The following is a 19,352-nucleotide window of genomic DNA, read 5'->3' as shown; positions in this document are numbered from 1 at the left end:
TTAATATGTAATGTTGATGATGGGGAAAAAAAGTGTTCCTTGAGACTATTTTGCCTTATAACACCTTGCATGTACCTCTTTGCTATGAATGGGTTAAAAACACACATTTTAGGCCAAACTATTGTGAAACAATGTGCTGTACTCTGTTTAGGAAGAAAGAGATATATAATAGTCAAGTTATGTTACTGCAATACAGATATCACAAAAGGCAATATGCAAAATATGTTTTTAATAAATGAAAATAAATTGTGGAATTGAAATTCAGGGGTATTTCATATGCCAGTTGCAAAGTAGCATAAAAGTTATAGTTTGTTACATTCAACAATGTCAGCTACAGAATTTTAGAATGTACCTATTTCCAGCAGCATTTGTTTGCCCCAGGATGCTTTAAGGAACAAAAATGTTCATTATGGGTGCATTTATGACACCTTGCCTTTATATAGTCTGACCAACACTGCAGATGTGTTTCTGCAGCTGTGTTGATTAAGAAGGGATGTGAACAAACAATGGCAATAATTTTGGTTAAGTTCTTTTTAATGTATTGCAAAGCAGATGGCAATTGCCATATATAGCAGTATAACCACAATATGTTATTGTGTCTATATCAAGCAGCTCTATTGGGTTGTATGAATTTGATCCATCATCTTGTCCAGGTCTGTTGAGGTCACTCCAGCATGTCTAGAGTTGTGACAGTAAGTTTGTTTGCTTTGCTAGCGAGTGGACATTATACACCTACACAAATAAACTGTAGGCCAGGGCAGTTTTGCTATCATAACTGTAAATGTAAAGGCTCTGTCCCAATGTTGAAGACTAAAATCCTTGTCCAGATAAATCTATACTAGACATTCTATTCTACAACACTGGTGTAGGTGCAAGCACCACCACCAAGGAGTGAAGTAATGTTGCATGTCTAAAGCAGCAAGCTGCAGTGGAGGCTAAGGAGACTGCAGTCACCAAAGATGGCAATAAATTTGGCAAGCAACAGCTTAGAAGCTTGTTAAACTTTTAACTGTGGAGCAGTTAGAAGACTTAAAAAAAATGTATTGATATTTTTGTTACCCCACTCCACATGGTCTCTCATTAGTGTTACTTACACATACATACACTCATATTAGGACTTTCAGATATGGCACCAAGTATGTGGTGATTTTTAAAGGGTTGATTTATCTTTACCCAGCTGTGTTTTCAACAAATGACCAGCAAATATCATCGTCATGCCTGTGCCTCAGCGAGGATTTATGAAGTGGCTCATTATTCACTGTCAGCCCTACCATAACAAATGCAAATTGTATTCTGCCCTGGGCCACAAGCACATGGTCATCTATTATAGAGCAATCTCACTAAGCCACAGCTATGTTTGCTTATGTTCTCCAGGCAAAACATGCTGACCATGTCATTCAGAACTTCACTGTTGGCAATAAGGTTTTCTGTTGACCCACTATATGTCATTAGTGTCAGTATTTATTATCAAAATTGTGTAGCCTATTTCTTTAGACCCCCCTACTGACCATTCCCCTGGCAGTATATCGCTGCTGTCGGATCAAAACCTTGTGTCTCCAAAATGGCAACTTTAAAGGAGAGGGGGAAAAAAAACTAATTTACTTTTAATGTAAGTCAATGGAACCAGACATTTTCCAAGTCATTCTGGGTAATTTCTTTTGGTCCGTTCATCATGAAATTTACACATAATGGAAAGGCCAACAGGTGCTTCCAAAGTATTTTAAAAACTGAAAAATGACAAAAATGGAGGTTTGAGGATTTGTTTCAAAAGCAGTGATATATTTCATCAATATTATTAAATAAACCGTTTCTGTGTCTCTTATCAAATTAACTAGGACAGTGTTGGCTCTTTATGTGTGTAGTGTTGTAACTCTGTGTTGAGCTGTTGGCGAGCAATAAGGGATGATAGTCTGTTTTGTAAACAGTTCACACCTCTCTGCAAATACAACAGTGCCAAGATAAACAAACGGCACTACTAAAAACATTTCAACACACACACACACACACACACACACACACACGCGCGCGCGCGCGCACACATGCATCTGACCTAGAAAACCCACTTTGCTTCTGTCATATAAAATTTACATCACAATACATACCGTCAACATTTTTAAGAAAAAAAGGCATTGTCTAACTGAGGCCTTCCCAAAACAGAATGTAATTTAAGGGCAAGGGTGTAGCCAAGGGGTGGCCAGAGTGGCTAGTACCACCCTCCTTTGAAGCAGTACCACCCTTCTGGCCACTTCAGTCAAACAAAGTAAGACAGTCAGCTATCATCAGTGAAGCAGTTACCACAAGAAAGTTCAGCTACTTTGTGTGAACTGTTTTACAGGGATTATCTGCTATCAGGGCAGTTATGAGTCAAGTTGTGATCTGACATTGCACTCAATAATCAGCATATCTCACTTGTGAATGAATGCTGCTCAAAACCTTAACAGTATTTGTATTCGTGTTGCTTAAGGAAGCCGCTACCATTGGCTTTCAACATTAAGAAGACAGTGTACTACAGTATTTTCTGTTACACATTGTGCTCTTTGTGGATTACTATACTTACTTACTGTAAGTGAAGATTTTAAACATGTTGAATGTAGAACAGTGTAATGTAATGTAATGGAAAATTTTCACTTTTCCAGAGTGAAACTATATTTAAAAATGTGGTTAACTTCTAATAATGCTACTACTTCAGAGAATTATGACCACACTTATAATTTGCCCACTATATTGTAGCATTGGCAGAAGAAAAAAATACCTGTCTGTGGTAAACACTCAAACCACTAAACCAACCCCATATCCCAACACATAACACAAACGTGCACATGACTAAAACTAATAAACGACAACAATAACAACTCTTTGTTGGAGGTTGTGCATCTACCATGATCCTTTGTGGCCATCAGCATAGCTACACCTCCAGAGTCTCTCAGAGCCAGTGGTAGCCAGTAAGCCATGTTGCTACAATATGACATAAGCTATTTAATCATAAGTTGAAGTGATTATCAAAAAATTCTAGCTACTAACTTTTACTAATGTATAGTAGCATCTATCATGTACGGCAAATTCTGGCAAATATTATTCTCTCATAATGATAATGCACACTTTTTTTTTTCCATAGCAGTTTGCCACCCTAATGAAAGTGTTGGGTCTAACCTGGCCACCACATCAAAAAGGTTTGGGCTACGGCCCTGTTTAAAGGCTGCTGTGAAAAGTAGGGGTTTAATGATTTGATTCTATTTAATGATACTGGGTTCATGATTCAGTATTAAACTATTCATAATATTTTCAACAGATTTTGTATTAATAATATGACTATAATCATATTGGTGTACAACGTACTACTGACACTAGTTCTGGGAGGCAGAAGGAGTGTGCAGTGAGCTGATGATTGTTTGCAAACGATGCAATTGTATTGAATGGCATTATTAAAAGAATGTCTATTCCTCATGATGCACATGAAAAAAGGTTAAAGGAAAAAAAATCTGAGAATTGTCATCTTAAACAACCAACCAAGACCAGTTAGGTGTCTGAATCTTGCTTCTTTGTTTTTAATCTTGAGCTATGAGGCTAATGTAACAAGTAATGCCACCCAAAATCTTTTTCTGTGATTTCTGCTACTTTAGCCTCTTGGCTCCAGTGCAGAACTACAGAAGAGAACTGTAGACTCCAAACAGGCCTTTCTGGTCGACTTTCGGGTAAGGGTGAAACTGTGTAAATATGATTTTTAGGTAGCCCATTCCTTTAAGGACGTGTTGTTTGATGCATATCTGACCAGATCAGATAACTGGCACTGTATCCTGGCCCTTTCATATGACCCCAGCCTATTTTATGCTTCAAATAAAGTGATTATTGTTTAAACCACACAGGCATCTCATTCACACTCAATTCTGGTTCTAATCCAAATGTCCCACTGTGGTCTTATTAGCTGATTTTTATTACATAGTGTCAAAGTCGTGCTATACTTCTACAGGAGCCAACTTCAATTAGTTTGGAGTGACCATGTCACCTTTGAGGAGATCAGGTGTCTGTTTCTGCTGTGTCCAAGGCTGTGTTGTTCGGTGCCTGACTACATTCACTCTGAGGTTTATTGTTTACTAGAGGAGAGACACCCAGTTTAATGGAGACAGCAGGTCTGCGCTTGGAGTCATACTTAGGCCACCCGCCAGATCTTAGACTCTTTATCTTTAAATTATTTAAAAGGCCCTTTTTGTGGACTTTCCTTTGCTGTATTTTAAAGTTTGATATACTATATAAACATTGTTATAGTTTCAAAACATACCACACAGTCCACACAGGCTTCAACATGAGAATCCACTCCTTCTAAATTCACTGTGGTTGTGATGTCATAACCATGAACGTATTCACATTTGACCACCCATTCAGCCTAAAGCAGTTCAGTCCAGATACTCACAATGAAGTAATAGAAAGTGCTGTTACTGTAGATGATATGTTGCAGAGTTTTTAGCAAAGTAAGCACAAAATGTAGGAGGATCAAGTGCTCTGCAGTTTTGGAAGCAAATGAAAGCTTTCCAAGGGATTCAGATTTCCAAAAAAAGGGCTAAGGTTTATTTTTTTCTGATATTCTTGAGGATTTCCTTTCAAGCTTAAAGGGGAAATCCATTAGATTTTCAAAAAAATCATATGGCAAAGATTAAATTATGCAGAAATTGTTGGAATTCCAGTTTGTTTTGTTGACTGAAGCCTGGACTGCTTTTTGAAGGCGCAGTGCTTCATTTCACTTGTTAATGTGGCAGCCAATCAAAACAAAGATAATTTACATACTATCATTTGTTAAGGCTTAGTAACAAGAGCAGCCTGTTAAATTTTAAGAGATTAAGAGGCTAGAAATTTGCAATGTGGTGTAAATAATAGGCATTTTTATTGCATAAAACCACACAAATGTTATAAGTGGACTTCAGTGGGGGCAGGGAAATTAAATAGAAGAGTAATGTAGAATGTAGGATTTTTAAAATGTGTTTTTTGTGTTTGATTATTTACTTGAAGACACAGGATGTGTAGTTGTCACTTTCTGAATTGATGATATGCTCTCTCCTTATAGGACCCTTTGAATTTTGAAGGGAACATATCCTCCCATTCCCAGAGGGGCAATTTTAATAGCTTTCGGCTGGTGGAGGAACATGACCGGCTCAAATCCCCTCACATTACTTCATATAACAGGATTAAGGACAGCACTGACAAGAAAGCCCAGTCCACCACTGCAAAATCCAAAGCGGAGAACTTGCCCTCTCCGAAAAGAAAAACAGACTGGGCAAGGGGTCTTTTGGATGTAAGTCCTGTTAAACCCTCAGGGGACATCATTGACCTGGATGCTAAGCCTGACACAAGGCATGAAATGGAGAAAGTCATGCGTCCAGAGTTCCATGACTTGAACTCGACGGAGGAGAACCTGTTACCTTCTGAAAGGGTAAGCATCATCCCTGGGTCCTCCAGCAACACTCAGACCCCAATGGACGTCCTCACCCAGAAAGGCCGTGTGAGGCCTGTGGAGAAGAGACCAGCTGGCTCAGTGCACCCCAGGAGTTCATACAAACATGGTGATGTGATATCAGGCTCTGATGGGAGGAGGTACCAACTGATGAAAGGACCTCAGGGGCTTGTGGGGCCTCCGGGAAAAAGAGTGAGTAATACCACTGTCTCAAATGGTGACAATGTATTAACAACATAGAGGTGATGATAAATGTAGAGTCACTGGGGCAACATCAGATGTAAATAGTAATTAGTTTCGTTTACACAGTTATGAGTTACATTCAGGTCTGATTTTTGAGTATTTTCAAATGATAAGTTTTTAAAAATATGAGAAAAGTAAAACAGTATGCAAAATTCAAATAAAAAGACAAAACTATTTGTCAATCCACTCTGGCTTGTTTTAAACCAAAAGAGTTAAAGGGAAGATATTTATTTTCTATCTTAAATCTTCACTGTTGATTGTAAACATAGACTCATTCTGAAATTGATGCCTACAACACATTCGAAAAAAGTTGAGGCAAGAGAGGTGCAATTTAAGACTCTGCATGCTGTGAAATGTACAAAGTACACATGAAAAAGGTCATTCAATCATGCTTGGGTGCAAAATAAGAAGTCAGGAAGGTGTATACCTTCATCTTCTACTCTTTACAAGGCAGAAGTCGCATTAGCCAGATTCTTGTTTGGATTTTCCCGCTCTACCTGGTGCCTGAGGTGCCAGAATGTAATTGCAGCACCATTTAAGATGGAACAGGAAAATTAGAACAAGAAGCTGGCAAACGAACAGCTGACTTCAGCTTCATGACTTTAGTGTTTGACAGTTTTTTGTTGTAAGTTAAACGTATCACGAAACCAGCTGGAGTGATTATAAATGCAAATAAGTCCATTTGTCTCCAAACCATCAATGTTGGTCTTAAATCTCTCTTTTTGCCTTTTTATTAGCTACTAGCTAGATGAGAATGTTATCTGCCTGGTGACCCACAACCTTCAGGGTTAAAGTTTGGTGATTTGGCAGTTATACATTAACTCCAGTGTTTAAGACCTATGTTAAATCTGTGTTAGAACGGCCAGCAGAGCTTTATTTTACTGCAAAAGAGGATCATTTTATTTTTACCTAAAAATCTAATTCTGCTGTAGAGCTGCAACAGGTCAGTAAAAGAGCTGCAAGCTGCATGTTGTTGACCCCTGGCCTAGTCCTTTATGAGCAATGATGGGTCCAGGCTCACGACATTGGCAAAAAATGCATCACCAGTTTAAAAATAATTTTCCTTAGCTAGGATTTTAGGTGTTTTACTCTACAGTACATAAGAGCATCAAAAGATTCAAGGAATCCAGAGAAATCTCTGCGTGTAAAGGGCAAAGCCAAAAATCCACAGCTGAGTGCTTGCAACCTTTGATTCCTCAGATGGCACTTCCTGCATCCACAAATGCAAGTTAAGATTGAAAGAAAAAGAAAAAACAAAACAAAAAAACAAAGTTTGTGTGGGAAAACCTCAAACATTATGTTCTTGTACTGTTTTATAATACAGGTCAAAAAGAATTTATTAATAATTGCTTTCTGATTTTCTGTACGGATTTCACATACTGTCTCAACTTTTGTGAAACTGGGGTTTGTACTTTTTATTTGTCCTCACAAGTAATTTGTTTTTCTTAATTACGTTTTGGTCAAAAAATAATTCCAATTTCTTGTTTTATATTTAATTTCATTCTGTTATGCTGGGGTACTACCTGGACATTTTTGCTGCTGCTCATTTTTAGCTTTAGCACTTTCTGGCAAAAAAATAAAAGTATTAGGACACTTGTACCATATATTGGAAACAAAATGTTGAAAAGAGTGGTGTATATTGTAAACTGACCACTTCAAGATTTTAGCTTCTTCTTCAGATTCATGATCCCACCAGTAAACATAAGCTCACTGCTAGCATTGTAAGGAAACCAGCCGCAGACTTTGACATTTCCGCATCCGTGTTTTCCAGAAATCTTAGTGTAGTCTGGTTGGAGTTCTTCTCCAGGCTGCAATCAATTTGATGTTGCACCACAAATGTTTTTTTTCCCTCTGAAACAAATATAGTTTTGTTAAACATTTTATAAAGTAACCGAAAAACGTGCTCGTTATTGGTTAAAGTGTCCAGATACTTTTTGGGACCACTGTCACTGTAATAAAATTCAAGACATGAGGTTTTTTTTTTTTTTTTTTTTTTACCACAGCAATTATATTTTATGTTTATCTATCTGTAAACAGTACTGAACATGGCTGTGAATGTAACTAGTGCTTCAAAGGGTGCATGAAGTTCCTCTTATGTCAGTAAAAGTCATGAATGTCTGGCTAGACTAATAATAATAGTAGTACAGTACCTGTCTGCTGCTTGTGCTATGCTGTACAGTATGGCAGGGCTAAAACAAGCGACCATTCAGTTTCCCGGTGGGTCGATGTACGTGGTATGTGAAATATTTACTATCTCTTTGGGAATTTATATTAGCTGTGATTTGCCTGTCTGTCAGTGTACCACCCACTTGTCCAGTTCAGGCTGAAAACTAGTAAAACAGCCTTCGTTTGTCCTCATGTAATATATACAAGGCACTTATGTCTCTCAGCCATGTCTAATTGCTAGGCTTTATTTTTAGTATGTTTTGATCTTCCTTTGATTTCATAGTCAAGTCTGTCTTTTTCAGTAATATTCTGGTTTGGGGAACTGTGTTTTATGACCAGAGGCTTTTAATCATCCATTTTCACTCATAAATGGGATTCAGAGAAATTCAGTCCTGATGCTTCAGCCCCAACGATGCAGCCACAGATGATTACATATGCCAAATTACAGACCTTACGATGAATATTTCTGAAATATGTGACTCATCTCGTCCTTCTGCCTCCAAACCAAAAGAATGACATGTTGTATGGGCTTATGTTACCAGTCCTTATAGAATCCCCTTAGAACATGAGAACCAGTCTCTAAAACATTATTGACATGCTTTGCAGAGATTGGGTCATCAGAATTTAGTGACCTCTTTTTCTCCTTGTGTCAGCCTTGAACATGAGAATGTATACAGTTTGTGTTTTTAAACTCCACTTATGATTCCATATGACTTCTACAAGATGGATGTTCTTATTTCTGTCATTTTTTTCTGTAGGGTTGTGCTGGAACCAGAGGATATATGGGATTTAAGGGGGATAAGGTGAGGACAAACATTTAAACATGTATACAACTAACACAGGATTATTCCTGAACTACTGTAATGGCTGTAAAAGGAAGACCCAAGTGTTTATGTCCTTGATCCAGATCATTTCGACCCTTATCCTTGTACTTAGAAAAGAACAATAAGCCAGAAGCTCACTTATAACAGAAGACCTTGGGCAATTGCTGAATTCCCTGAACAAACATTTTAAAATACATGACTTTGTAACACAAATTCAAAACTACAGCCGTTACTCTGGGTGAGAAGCTATGAGACAATGTAATAACCAACCTATTATCCACTATTTGAACACTGGAGTAACACAGGAAAGGAATTCCAGTTACATTTGCTTTTTCTGAGGCTTTCTAGTATCAATGCATGATCAGACAGGAGCCTGTGAGGGACTTCCGTGCAGGGAGCTGAATAATACACACACACATCCACAGTAGTGTTCTGCTGCTGGTAGGAAGGAAAAACTCTTAACAACTGTGATCAGTAGTTTCCAGTCTTATTGATACAGAGCAGAATCCCCAGCTCATGGCCTATTCAGACTCTTCAAACACAACGCGAAGTCCCCAGCTTACCACCTTGTCAAACTTCGCTGTCATGGTGCAAAGTTCCAGGCTCATGTCCTAGACAAACTCCACTATCACAGTACAAAATGCCTGGCTTGTGGCCTAATCTAACTCCGCTGTCATGGTGCAAAGTTCACAGCTCATCCTAGACAAACTCCGCTATCACAGAGCAAATTCCCCGGCTCATGGCCTAGACAAACTCCACTGTCACATGATAACGTTCCTGTCATGGCTCTAAGTCTCTGGCTTGTGGCCTAGAGAAACTCTGCTGACGAACTGCAAAGTCCTCAGCATGTGGAATGGACAAACTATGCCATCATGTCAAAGTCCACAGCTTGCCTCCTTGTGAAAGTCCGCCATCACAGTGCCCTGACTTGAGGTATAGTTAAACTCGTGACTCGTTGTCATGATGCAAAGTCCTCGCCTTGCAACCCAGTCAGGCTCCTGGTACAAACTCCCCAGATATCATGACGAAGAGTGTCCCAGCTCATGCCCAGTCAAACACTGTGACCATGGTAAAAAGTGTCCTGGCTCACGAGGCCAGTCAAACTCTGCTGCCACGGTAAAAGTATCCCAACTAATAGCCCACTCTGCTACTGGTCTATAAAGCTATGTCTTAACGGACACTTCGTTCAATGGAGGATCCAGGGGTGAATGGCAGTAGGCTAGTAGATGTCTCCAAACAGTAGCCTGTTATTCACCACTACACTGATAACAGATTTTCACAAAAATAGTCTTCCCTCTAGAAAACCAACACCACTTCTGGGAGATATGTGTTTCATGTAAACATTTATTCATGGAACTCAGCAGCTGCCCAACACCTTCTCTTTTAAGTGTTTTAAGTGTAAATTAGTTCAAGAAAAAATGCAAGAAAAAGCATAAATCATGGTTTTATGGTTATCGATCATATTATGCAGATATTGCAAATAGAAGTCGAAAATGCTGGAATGTTCCTTTACTGTCGTATTTGCATTTCTGAAGGGTTCTCAAGGTGAAAGAGGCCGAGACGGGCCCAGAGGTGTGCCAGGGCCTCCAGGCCCAGCAGGATTACCTACAATCTACCTGTGGAGAAACACGTTGGAGGACTGGGCTGCATTCAGGGTACACCTCACTTCCCTTCTCCAAGGCCTGAGGAACCAGATAGCATAGGAGGGTCATGGCAGCAAACTCTGTCCAGTGTTAGAAACGTTCAGTTGAGCCAAGATAAAGTTACACATTAAACCCCTGTAGTCAAAACAGCAGAAAAAGCTCATGTTCCTCTGTTCCACATTACGCATGGAGCCACCGCCCTGTGCGCCATGCAGCAGAATGACCCAGCCATAGCTGCGTCCTCACTGGACTCTAGTCATTTATTACTGACTGTAAATTTGAACTTTCACTCCGACCACAGGCCTGACCTTCACATAGATGCTAGTAACTGGAAACAGTTGTATGTTTTTGGATTGTGAATGCGCTGTATGCACTTTGTCAAATCTCCTGTGCCAAAGGAGTTCCGAAGCTCAGTGGCAGTGGTGTACTTGGCTCTTACGTGGCACCCTAGCTGAGATCATGCAATGATCCCAGTGGCTTTTTTGGAGCTGATAATGCTTTTTCAGCAAAGTCCAGCTGAATTATGGATAGCAGGCTATGTAACTGTAGCTATTGCTAGGTAGTTAGTGGTAATCGAGTGTTGTTGTTCATGCAAAAACTAGCTAATAGTACTAAGTGTTGAACAATGTTAGGTGCAGTCACACAGACCATCCTCACCCCTGCCTAAAATTGAACTTTTAGAATTTACAACCATTTGTCACTGTTTGCACACTGTGAAATTAGACCTCTGCATTTAACCTATCCGTGCAGTGAAACACCCACATACATGCATGCTAGTGAACACACACTAGGGGGCAGTGAGCACAGTGTTTTAAAGACAAAATTCAGTCGGATTGCAGACATAAGGATATGTAGCTTTAGCTATTGTTGACTAGTAGTTTTTCCATGCAGTGATATATGTTGGTGCAAAAGCTAACATTACAGAATAGTATAGACTGTTCATGATGACATGACATGACACAACATCCAATTCTATCTTTTACCATCTCCTCATTTTCCTTTCTTTTTTTTTTGTAAAACAACTAATTAGATACCTCTGATCTTATCATTAGCGAGGGTAATACTGCTTGTAAGGCCTAGCATGTATAACTAAGTGATTGCCCATTTCTAAGCCCCTGTTGAAAGATCATTTCTAATGAACCATTTCATGGGGTAGGATGTCATTTTTATTGCTCATTTATTCATTCTTTATTAATCAAACCTCTAGTTTTTGAGCAAGGTACTATGCAACACAGTTGTAAAGAACTTGTTTGTTTGGTCACATTGTTTTGTTTGATATCACACTGAAATCCTTTATCATTGTCATTTCCAATGTCTAGTGTCGATTATGTCCCATAACATTGTCATGTTCAGTAGTGTAGAAATCTAAACGGGAAATTCAACACACCGCTAATGTTATGTAGCAAAACAAACACTGTAGTGGACTGATGTGGATAACTTTTTCACTAAAAACTGACACAGCTTCTCAAGATAATGATCTCCTAAGCTTGTCCAGCAATAGTTGTGAAAGAGTGAATTTGTGGGGGAGCATGGGTGGGTAAATCGAGAGAGTTTCTGTACCACCCTGGGCAGCTGCCTACATTTTCCAGGCCAGAAACCAACAATGCTCAGTTGGGGTCTTTCAAAATAATGAAAGAATCGTATCAATCAGTTTATGATCAGGTCTGACGGCAACGATTTAGGGGTCATGACAGGAAAATTTACTGGCATTTCTCATCTTCACTTGGCAGCACTGTCCATGATGAATGGGCTTTGTGAAAAAAAATGTTAATCATGGATAGTAGTACACACAGCAAGGGGTGCATTTTTTTTATTATTTTGATTTGATTGCTTACATAAAAAGAAGTGATTGCAGCAAAACACTTCAATATGGAATACCAGGCTGGTGTAGAGAAAAGTATATTTATATGATTATTGAAGGGAAAACAAAAGTCAGTATATGTTATGAAAATCATACATCTGCTTTTGGCAGATATGCTTAGTGTAATTGCCAATGCTAACTCCTTCCTACATGAGGTCACTTTATAAGAGACAGGCTTTGTAAAAAGAGCTTTACCAGCAAAAACGCCATCCCTGTTTTTTTATATTTCGGCATGAACTTCTCAAGGTTTTTATGGAATAGGCTTGTGTGGCTACACTTGGCTTGTTCTCTGAGATCTATTTCAGGCCTCACTTGTGTAATGTGTCCCATCTGCGTGTGTGTGTGTGTGTGTGTGTGTGTGTGTGTGTGTTCTGTTTAGATTGCTAAGGCCGGGTGGCATTTGTGGCAGGTCAGTGCAGTGAATGCTCGGGAGCAATTAAGGCTGATTTGACTTTGGAGCACAGTAAACCAACCCTGTGCACTACTCTCTGCATCAGTGTAATAGGTTTTATTTGCCCTGATGGTGCTTCTTCTTCTGCCCAGAGCGATCTCTGAAAGGCTGTAGTGTTGAGAGGACCCTGTGGGCTTTGACAGATGTGTAGACCTCCTCTTAGCCCCTTGGGGTCAGCTGGGTGAGGTCCGGCTCCCCTGGCCTGTCTGAAGCTCACCTTCACTGTGCCACCGGCGCCCTGCGGCCCAATTGAATCTGAGCCAAGGCAAACGTTTTATGGCGTAGGGGCGGCCTGGGCGGTTTAATAAGCAGGCTGATGGACTGTGTATGTCTCTGTGTGCAAGGCAGTGGACTCCACTTCCTCAGACCGCACTGCGGAGAGACAGCCTGCACTGTCCTATGGCCGTTATCTCCCATCTGAGTAGCAAGGAGGCCTCTCTTGTTTGCTCTGCTCATTTAGCCTAATATATACATTAAAGCAAAGAGCACTACAAGAAGTTGTATGTAAAATATACCCTTGAGTAAACACTCCAGGATTTGACCACAGGTGGGCAAGAGCTCAATTTTTCTGGAAAATCTTGTGCTACATGGTGGCCAGTCTGGGTTCACACTGTAGCTACCTTCATATACAGTACTGTCCGAGAGTCAGAGACCATCCTTTCGTTTATTTAATTTCCAGTCAAAACGGACAAAGTTATTCATTTTTCAGTTTCAGGAAAAAGCAGGAAACAAAACTTTAACATTTAACAAAAATGACTTTAAAATCCGGCAACTCTAACTCTTTAATCCATACATCCTCCTGCATACATCCTTCCAAAAAATTTTGTTCCCAAAGGTGTCACTGACATTGTTCCCCTTCAAAGAGATAACATTCTAACATTCACAAGTGCAACTACCTAAACTCACCTTAGCTGCCTTGCAAATTTCTTTGTCATCTGCATGTATAATGGCTAAATGAGATGTTTCTGAATAGATTAGATATAAGATAATACACTTGCATAAAGAAGGGTAAGTCAAAGGGAAGTAAGTGGTGTTCCAAAGGACTATAAGATCTGAACAACCATGCAGGCCCTGGTAGACCACCAAAACTGTCAATGTCAGATAAACGGTGCTTAAAGCGTTCATCTTTGAGAGAACGGAGAAAATCAAGCTCCACCCTTACTTCAGGCCTGAAAAAATCCACAGGTGTTTCTGCCCATCCTTCCATTGGGAGAACTCAACTCAATGGATCTGGAAGGATGTATAGCTGACCAGAAGACAAAAAACAAGAATAATTGTGGCTAAACACCAAAACAGGTCAACTTGAGAAGTGGAGAGAGGTTTTTATGTATTGAGGAGTCTAGATTTTTGTAATTGGGATTACTGGAATGAAAATGCAAGAAACTTCTGAGACTGAACTTTAGAGGTGAGGAAAACATCCCTGCAGCTTTCTTTGAAAAACTAAAAGTATCTTGAAAAGAACAGAAGCTGTAATAAAGGCAAAGTGTGAACGCACTAAATACTGAAAAAAATATTATATTTAATTGTTGAGGCGTCTGTGTAAATTGCTGTTTATATTTTATTGGCTTTTTTCTTGACATTGAAAAATAAACAATATAATGGGTGTTTTAATTGGAAATTAAATACATGAAAGGTCTTCTCGCAGTAAAAAAAAAGTGCGTTTATTTATTTATTTATTTATTTATTTATTTATTGACTTATTTAGCTGCCAGGTGTTTGCAAATATTCCCATACAATTGTAAATATTATCTAAAGTTTTAACAAATTGCTTCATTTATTTATGGTCAGTGTGTTGCTCTATGCATTTGATAGCCATCACATGTGATAATGTTTCTCATTGCCTGGAACATACTAAGAGCAGTAGCTGGTAGTGGCGTAGCATGCATTTACAACAGAAGTGATCTGATCCAAATGAAATCCATGAAGTTCCATACAAGTAGATATGTGAAGAAGGTGGCTGTAGTGTGTCAGAGTGAGTCATGAGGGGGTCACAAACTTTTTTCTGGGAGGTTGTGGCTCAAAAAGGTTGAGACTGAACCAGAACATGGGAATTTAATTCTCTTGTAAATTGCGCTCCAAACATCTTCATTACATCAGTTCAACTCTGTTTTGCAGAGAACATCGTATTACCACTTGCTGGCGGCAGGCTGGCCTGTAAGTAATCAAGCATGGAATGAGTTTTTATAATTCATGTACTTGTTACCTCTTTAATGTACTTGTAGCCTCCTTCATTAAAAAATAATCCTGGGTGTGTATTCACAGAGAGAGATTGGGCCTCCTGGAATAATGGGGGAGATGGGAAGATCCGGACCACCTGTGAGTGTACACAAACACAAAGAAATGCACACACATAATACAGAGTGAAGTAGCTTCTCCAGGATGACACTTAGTCTCATACTGTATACAGTTCTGGCTTTTATGTTAATACTGGCTTTGGCAGTGCTGATATTACTATTGGCTGTTATTTGCAAATGTGTCCTTTAACACATCACTAATGTTCTATTGTGTGCTGTGAACATCCTGACCAACCTTAGATGTTTGTTTTCTGTGGGTGTTTCAATAAATCAAGGCATTTACATCATCCAACAAGCAGAAATCATTTTGGTCAAAGATGGTCAGTCTTTCATCACTAGTGGTAGAAGAAATCAGCACAGTGTACTATTGCGACGCATTGAGTTTAAAAATAGTATTGATAAACTGTCTGTCATACAGGGGATACCTGGAGACCCAGGAGACAGGGGACCTCCAGGGCGCCAAGGTGACATGGTAATCTGTCATGTTCTGTCATGTTTGCTTTTTATATTCTTATCTAAACTTGTTTAGGCTGCCATTGTCTTCTGCCATAGAACAAACTTTTGATTTAAGAGAACATAACAGTATAATAACAAGTTCTTATTATGAGAACATCATGCATTATATGTGTGAGAAGTACAAAGTATTGGATGTGGTTTTGAAGCCTCATAACCATATAAATATGCAAAAAAGAAACTGAGAATGTCTTGTATGTATTTATTTAAAGAGCCCATATTCAGTCCACATGTTGGTTATGTTCTAAAAATTCTGTAACATATTATGTAACATTATTTTTGTGACATCACAAAAACAATGAATTCAAAATGGACTGATTTTGCAGCTTTGTTTCCATTTATGGACTGTGTGAACTGTAGAATGAATACTATGTTTTGAAATTTGAAGTCTTTACAGACTACATTAAACTCTTATTTTAGAAAAGAGAGGACAATTTGATTTTCCTTGATATGAGCCTTTTAAGCAAAGGGTGTTATGTAGAGCATATCCAAAGGAGCCTTATTGGAGCTCTCCTGCACAAAGTGTAGACATTTGTCAAAAACTGCCCTTTTCTGATAGGGTGACCTGGGACCAAAGGGCATCCGAGGCCGAGCAGGACGGTCAGGACGAGATGGAGAGAACGGATTGGATGGCGAACCAGGACCTCCAGGATTACCTGGTCTGCAGGTGAGAAACCACCCTTGCCTGTTCTACACCTATAACAAAGTTATTGTATGTAGTTCAATGCCAACAACTTATTTTTCCAAACTACTACACTCTTCTTAAAGAACCTTACAGTGGTTTTGTAAATAATGTAAAGGTTCTGTAGCAATTAAAGGTTTTTCCTAGGACAATACGTCCAAGCCAAGAGCCAATTAGGAGACTTTATTTTGAAGAGAAGAGCTGATGGCATGGCATACAATAAAAGATCTATTCTGGTATATTTAATATTTAATGTCCCAACATTTTAACATTCTCAAGTGCGCTAAACACAGCATGCTAGACACAAACCATTAAAAAACTTGAAATGAAACTGAAGTGTTTCTCTGTGATTGTGATGCTAGGGCCATCGTGGGTTTAAAGGAGAGACAGCGCCTCCTGGAGACAAAGGAGAACAGGTGCATTTCTTCCAGGAGCAGTTTGACCTAGACCTTCATTGTTAAGGTTACTACAACAGTTCTTCATTATTTGATGGATTTGTCTGTTGCTGTGTCCACCTCAGGGTTTCCCCGGTCACTCAGGGCCCAGTGGGGATAGAGGGGAGCCTGGAAAGAAGGTTAGCTCATCTGAGCTTTTAACGCAGCACTATAAAATATCTATGCATGGATTTAAGACAAAAGGAAACCTAGGTAGACACTGCCACCTTGTGGATTGGAAGAGCAGTCACACTACACATTTCCTTTCTGTCTGTGTGAAACAGTAGATCACTTGCATGCAATGACTTGATATGAAAAAGCTATAGACTTCTTATGATTATATGATTTTTTTTATTTGTGTGAATCATGTTTTCTCTCCCTTTTAGGGCTCAAAAGGAGAAAAGGGGTTCACTGGCCCTATTGGTCCTCCAGTAAGTACACAAGCAGGAGGCCAAGTATCTGTATCACTCTAATGACGACTGGTTGCTAAGTAAAACTGGTGTATTGCTGATTGTAAATATTGTAAACTATAGTTGAATAATGTATGGTGCTTAATTCCTTTATTTTGCAAAACCTGTAGCAATGGAACAGGTAATAGGTACTCTAGGTTGTGTGCTATTATAAATTACATCACAACTGTGATGATCTGTGACACCACAGATGTGATATTATTTGTGATGTCGCTCCACCTTGTGTTCTGTTGCTCAATTACATAATGCTATATTATTAATTACTCTGCGTTTATGGTGTTTAAACTCTGTGGTTCTCCTATATGTGCTATATCTTTATTTTCTTCTCATCAGGGCCCTATAGGTATTAGAGGAGTTGAGGGGATGCCTGGACCACCAGGGCCTAAGGTGTGCTTTAATTATTGGTTTGTGAATCTATATTTTTTATTCTTTTATGATCAGCAGGAATATAATAGTGTTTTTTTTTTTCAGGGGGATCCAGGGCATGATGGCAAAAATGGTCCTCCAGGAGAAGTGGTGAGTTATATAAAAATTCTCCATAACAGTTTTACCTGGATGTAGAAGATAAAAATGCTAAGTGAATGTTGCTCCTCCTGATTGTCTGTCTTCATTCATAGGGAGCTCCAGGTGCAACAGGAATGGTTGGGGCACAGGGGGTTAATGGCTCAGATGTGAGTAAGATGTACTTTGTCACCTGCCATATCAAACCTTGTATCTCTATCCATCCATCCATCCATCCATTATCTTCCGCTTCTCCGGGGTTCGGGTCGCGGGGGCAGCATCCTAAGCAATGAAGCCCAGACCTCCCTTTCCCCAGCCACTTCCACCAGCTCTCCAAGGGGGATTCCGAGGCGCTCCCAGGCCAGCTGGGCGATATAGTCGCGCCAGCGTGTCCTGGGTCTTCCCCGGGGTCTCCTCCCAGGTGGACTCGCCTGTGACACCTCCCGAGGGAGGCGTCCAGGAGGCATCCTAACCAGGTGCCCGAACCACCTCAGCTGGCTCCTCTCGACGTGAAGAAGCAGCGGCTCTACTCCGAGTCCCTCCCGGATGACCGAACTTCTCACCCTATCTCTAAGGGAGAGTCCAGCCACCCTGCGGAGGAAACTCATTTCGGCCGCTTGTGTTCGCGATCTTATTCTTTCGGTCATTACCCAAAGCTCATGACCATAGGTGAGGGTGGGAACGTAGATCGACCGGTAAATCGAGAGCCTTGCCTTATGGCTCAGCTCTTTCTTTACCACAACAGACCGGTAAAGAGCCCGCATCACTGCTGACCCAGCACCAATCCGCCTGTCAATCTCCCGCTCCCTTGTACCATCACTCGTGAACAAGACCCCGAGATACTTGAACTCCTCCACTTGAGGCAAGAGCCTATCCCCGACCCTTGTATCTCTATTTTATTTTAATTTTCTTTTAAGGTTGCACATTTTATCCTTGACCTTAATAGTTCTTCAGTGCAACTGAAATACTAGTTTATGATTTGATATCAGTAAAATACACTGTGTGGCCAGAAGTATGTGGACACAGCCTCACAATTATTGAGTTTGTGTTTGTCACACTCATTGCTAACAGGGGTATAAGATCAAGTACATAATAATGCAGTCTTCAGAGGCAAACATTGGCGGTAGAATGGGTCATACTGAAGAGCTCAGTGACCTTAAACTGTCATAGGATGCCACCTCTGCTAGATCTGCCCAAGTCAACTGTAAATGCAATTATTGTGAAATGGAAGTGTTTAGGAGCAGAAACATCTCAGCCATAAAGTGGTAGACCACGCAAACTGACTGAGTAGGATGGCTGAGTGGTGAAGTGCGTAGCATGTAAGAATCACCTATCTATTGCAGCACTCACTACAGAGTTCCAAACTGCATCTGGAAGCAACATCGGATCAAGAATTATGTGTTGGGAGCGTCATGAAATGGGTTTCCTTGGTCAAGCAGCTGCACACAAGCCAAAGATCACTATGCACAATGGCAAGCATCTGCTGGAGTGGCATAAAGCATGCCGCCACTAGACACTGGAGCAGTGTAAACATGTTCAGTGTTCTCTGGAGTGATGAATCACACTTCACTATCTGGCACTTTGATGGATGAATCTGGGTTTGGTGGATGCCAGGAGAATTCTGCCTACCAAAATGTATATTGCCAGCAACAAAGTTTGGAGAAGGAGGGAGAGATATCTGTGAAGGGTAATGTTAATGCTACAGCATACAAAGACATTTTACACAATTACTGTCCATAGTTTTGGAATGGGATGTCCAACAAGCTCATGTATGTGTGATGGTCAGGTGTCCACATACTTTTGGCCCTATATAATGTTTCTCTAAAC

At 40.0% G+C, this 19,352-nt stretch overlaps 1 protein-coding gene across 1 annotated transcript in view; it reads left to right on the top strand.

The window, feature by feature from the left end:
- si:dkey-61l1.4 (collagen alpha-1(I) chain) overlaps positions 1–19,352 on the top strand; it is a 79,253-nt gene that overhangs the window by 34,782 nt on the left and 25,119 nt on the right. The window contains exons 7-19 of the mRNA XM_017690957.2: positions 5,057–5,635; positions 8,611–8,655; positions 10,212–10,331; positions 14,747–14,785; positions 14,894–14,947; positions 15,344–15,397; positions 15,998–16,105; positions 16,483–16,536; positions 16,641–16,694; positions 16,941–16,985; positions 17,358–17,411; positions 17,496–17,540; positions 17,642–17,695. Coding sequence (XP_017546446.2) covers positions 5,057–5,635; positions 8,611–8,655; positions 10,212–10,331; positions 14,747–14,785; positions 14,894–14,947; positions 15,344–15,397; positions 15,998–16,105; positions 16,483–16,536; positions 16,641–16,694; positions 16,941–16,985; positions 17,358–17,411; positions 17,496–17,540; positions 17,642–17,695 — 1,305 coding nt within the window. The remainder of the gene's footprint in view (positions 1–5,056; positions 5,636–8,610; positions 8,656–10,211; positions 10,332–14,746; positions 14,786–14,893; positions 14,948–15,343; positions 15,398–15,997; positions 16,106–16,482; positions 16,537–16,640; positions 16,695–16,940; positions 16,986–17,357; positions 17,412–17,495; positions 17,541–17,641; positions 17,696–19,352) is intronic.

The sequence above is a fragment of the Pygocentrus nattereri genome, chromosome 20, assembly GCF_015220715.1.
Source record: "Pygocentrus nattereri isolate fPygNat1 chromosome 20, fPygNat1.pri, whole genome shotgun sequence".
Taxonomy (NCBI): Eukaryota; Metazoa; Chordata; class Actinopteri; order Characiformes; family Serrasalmidae; genus Pygocentrus; species Pygocentrus nattereri.
The sequence above is the reverse complement of the archived record's forward strand: the minus strand, read 5'-3'. Positions and strand labels throughout refer to the sequence as shown.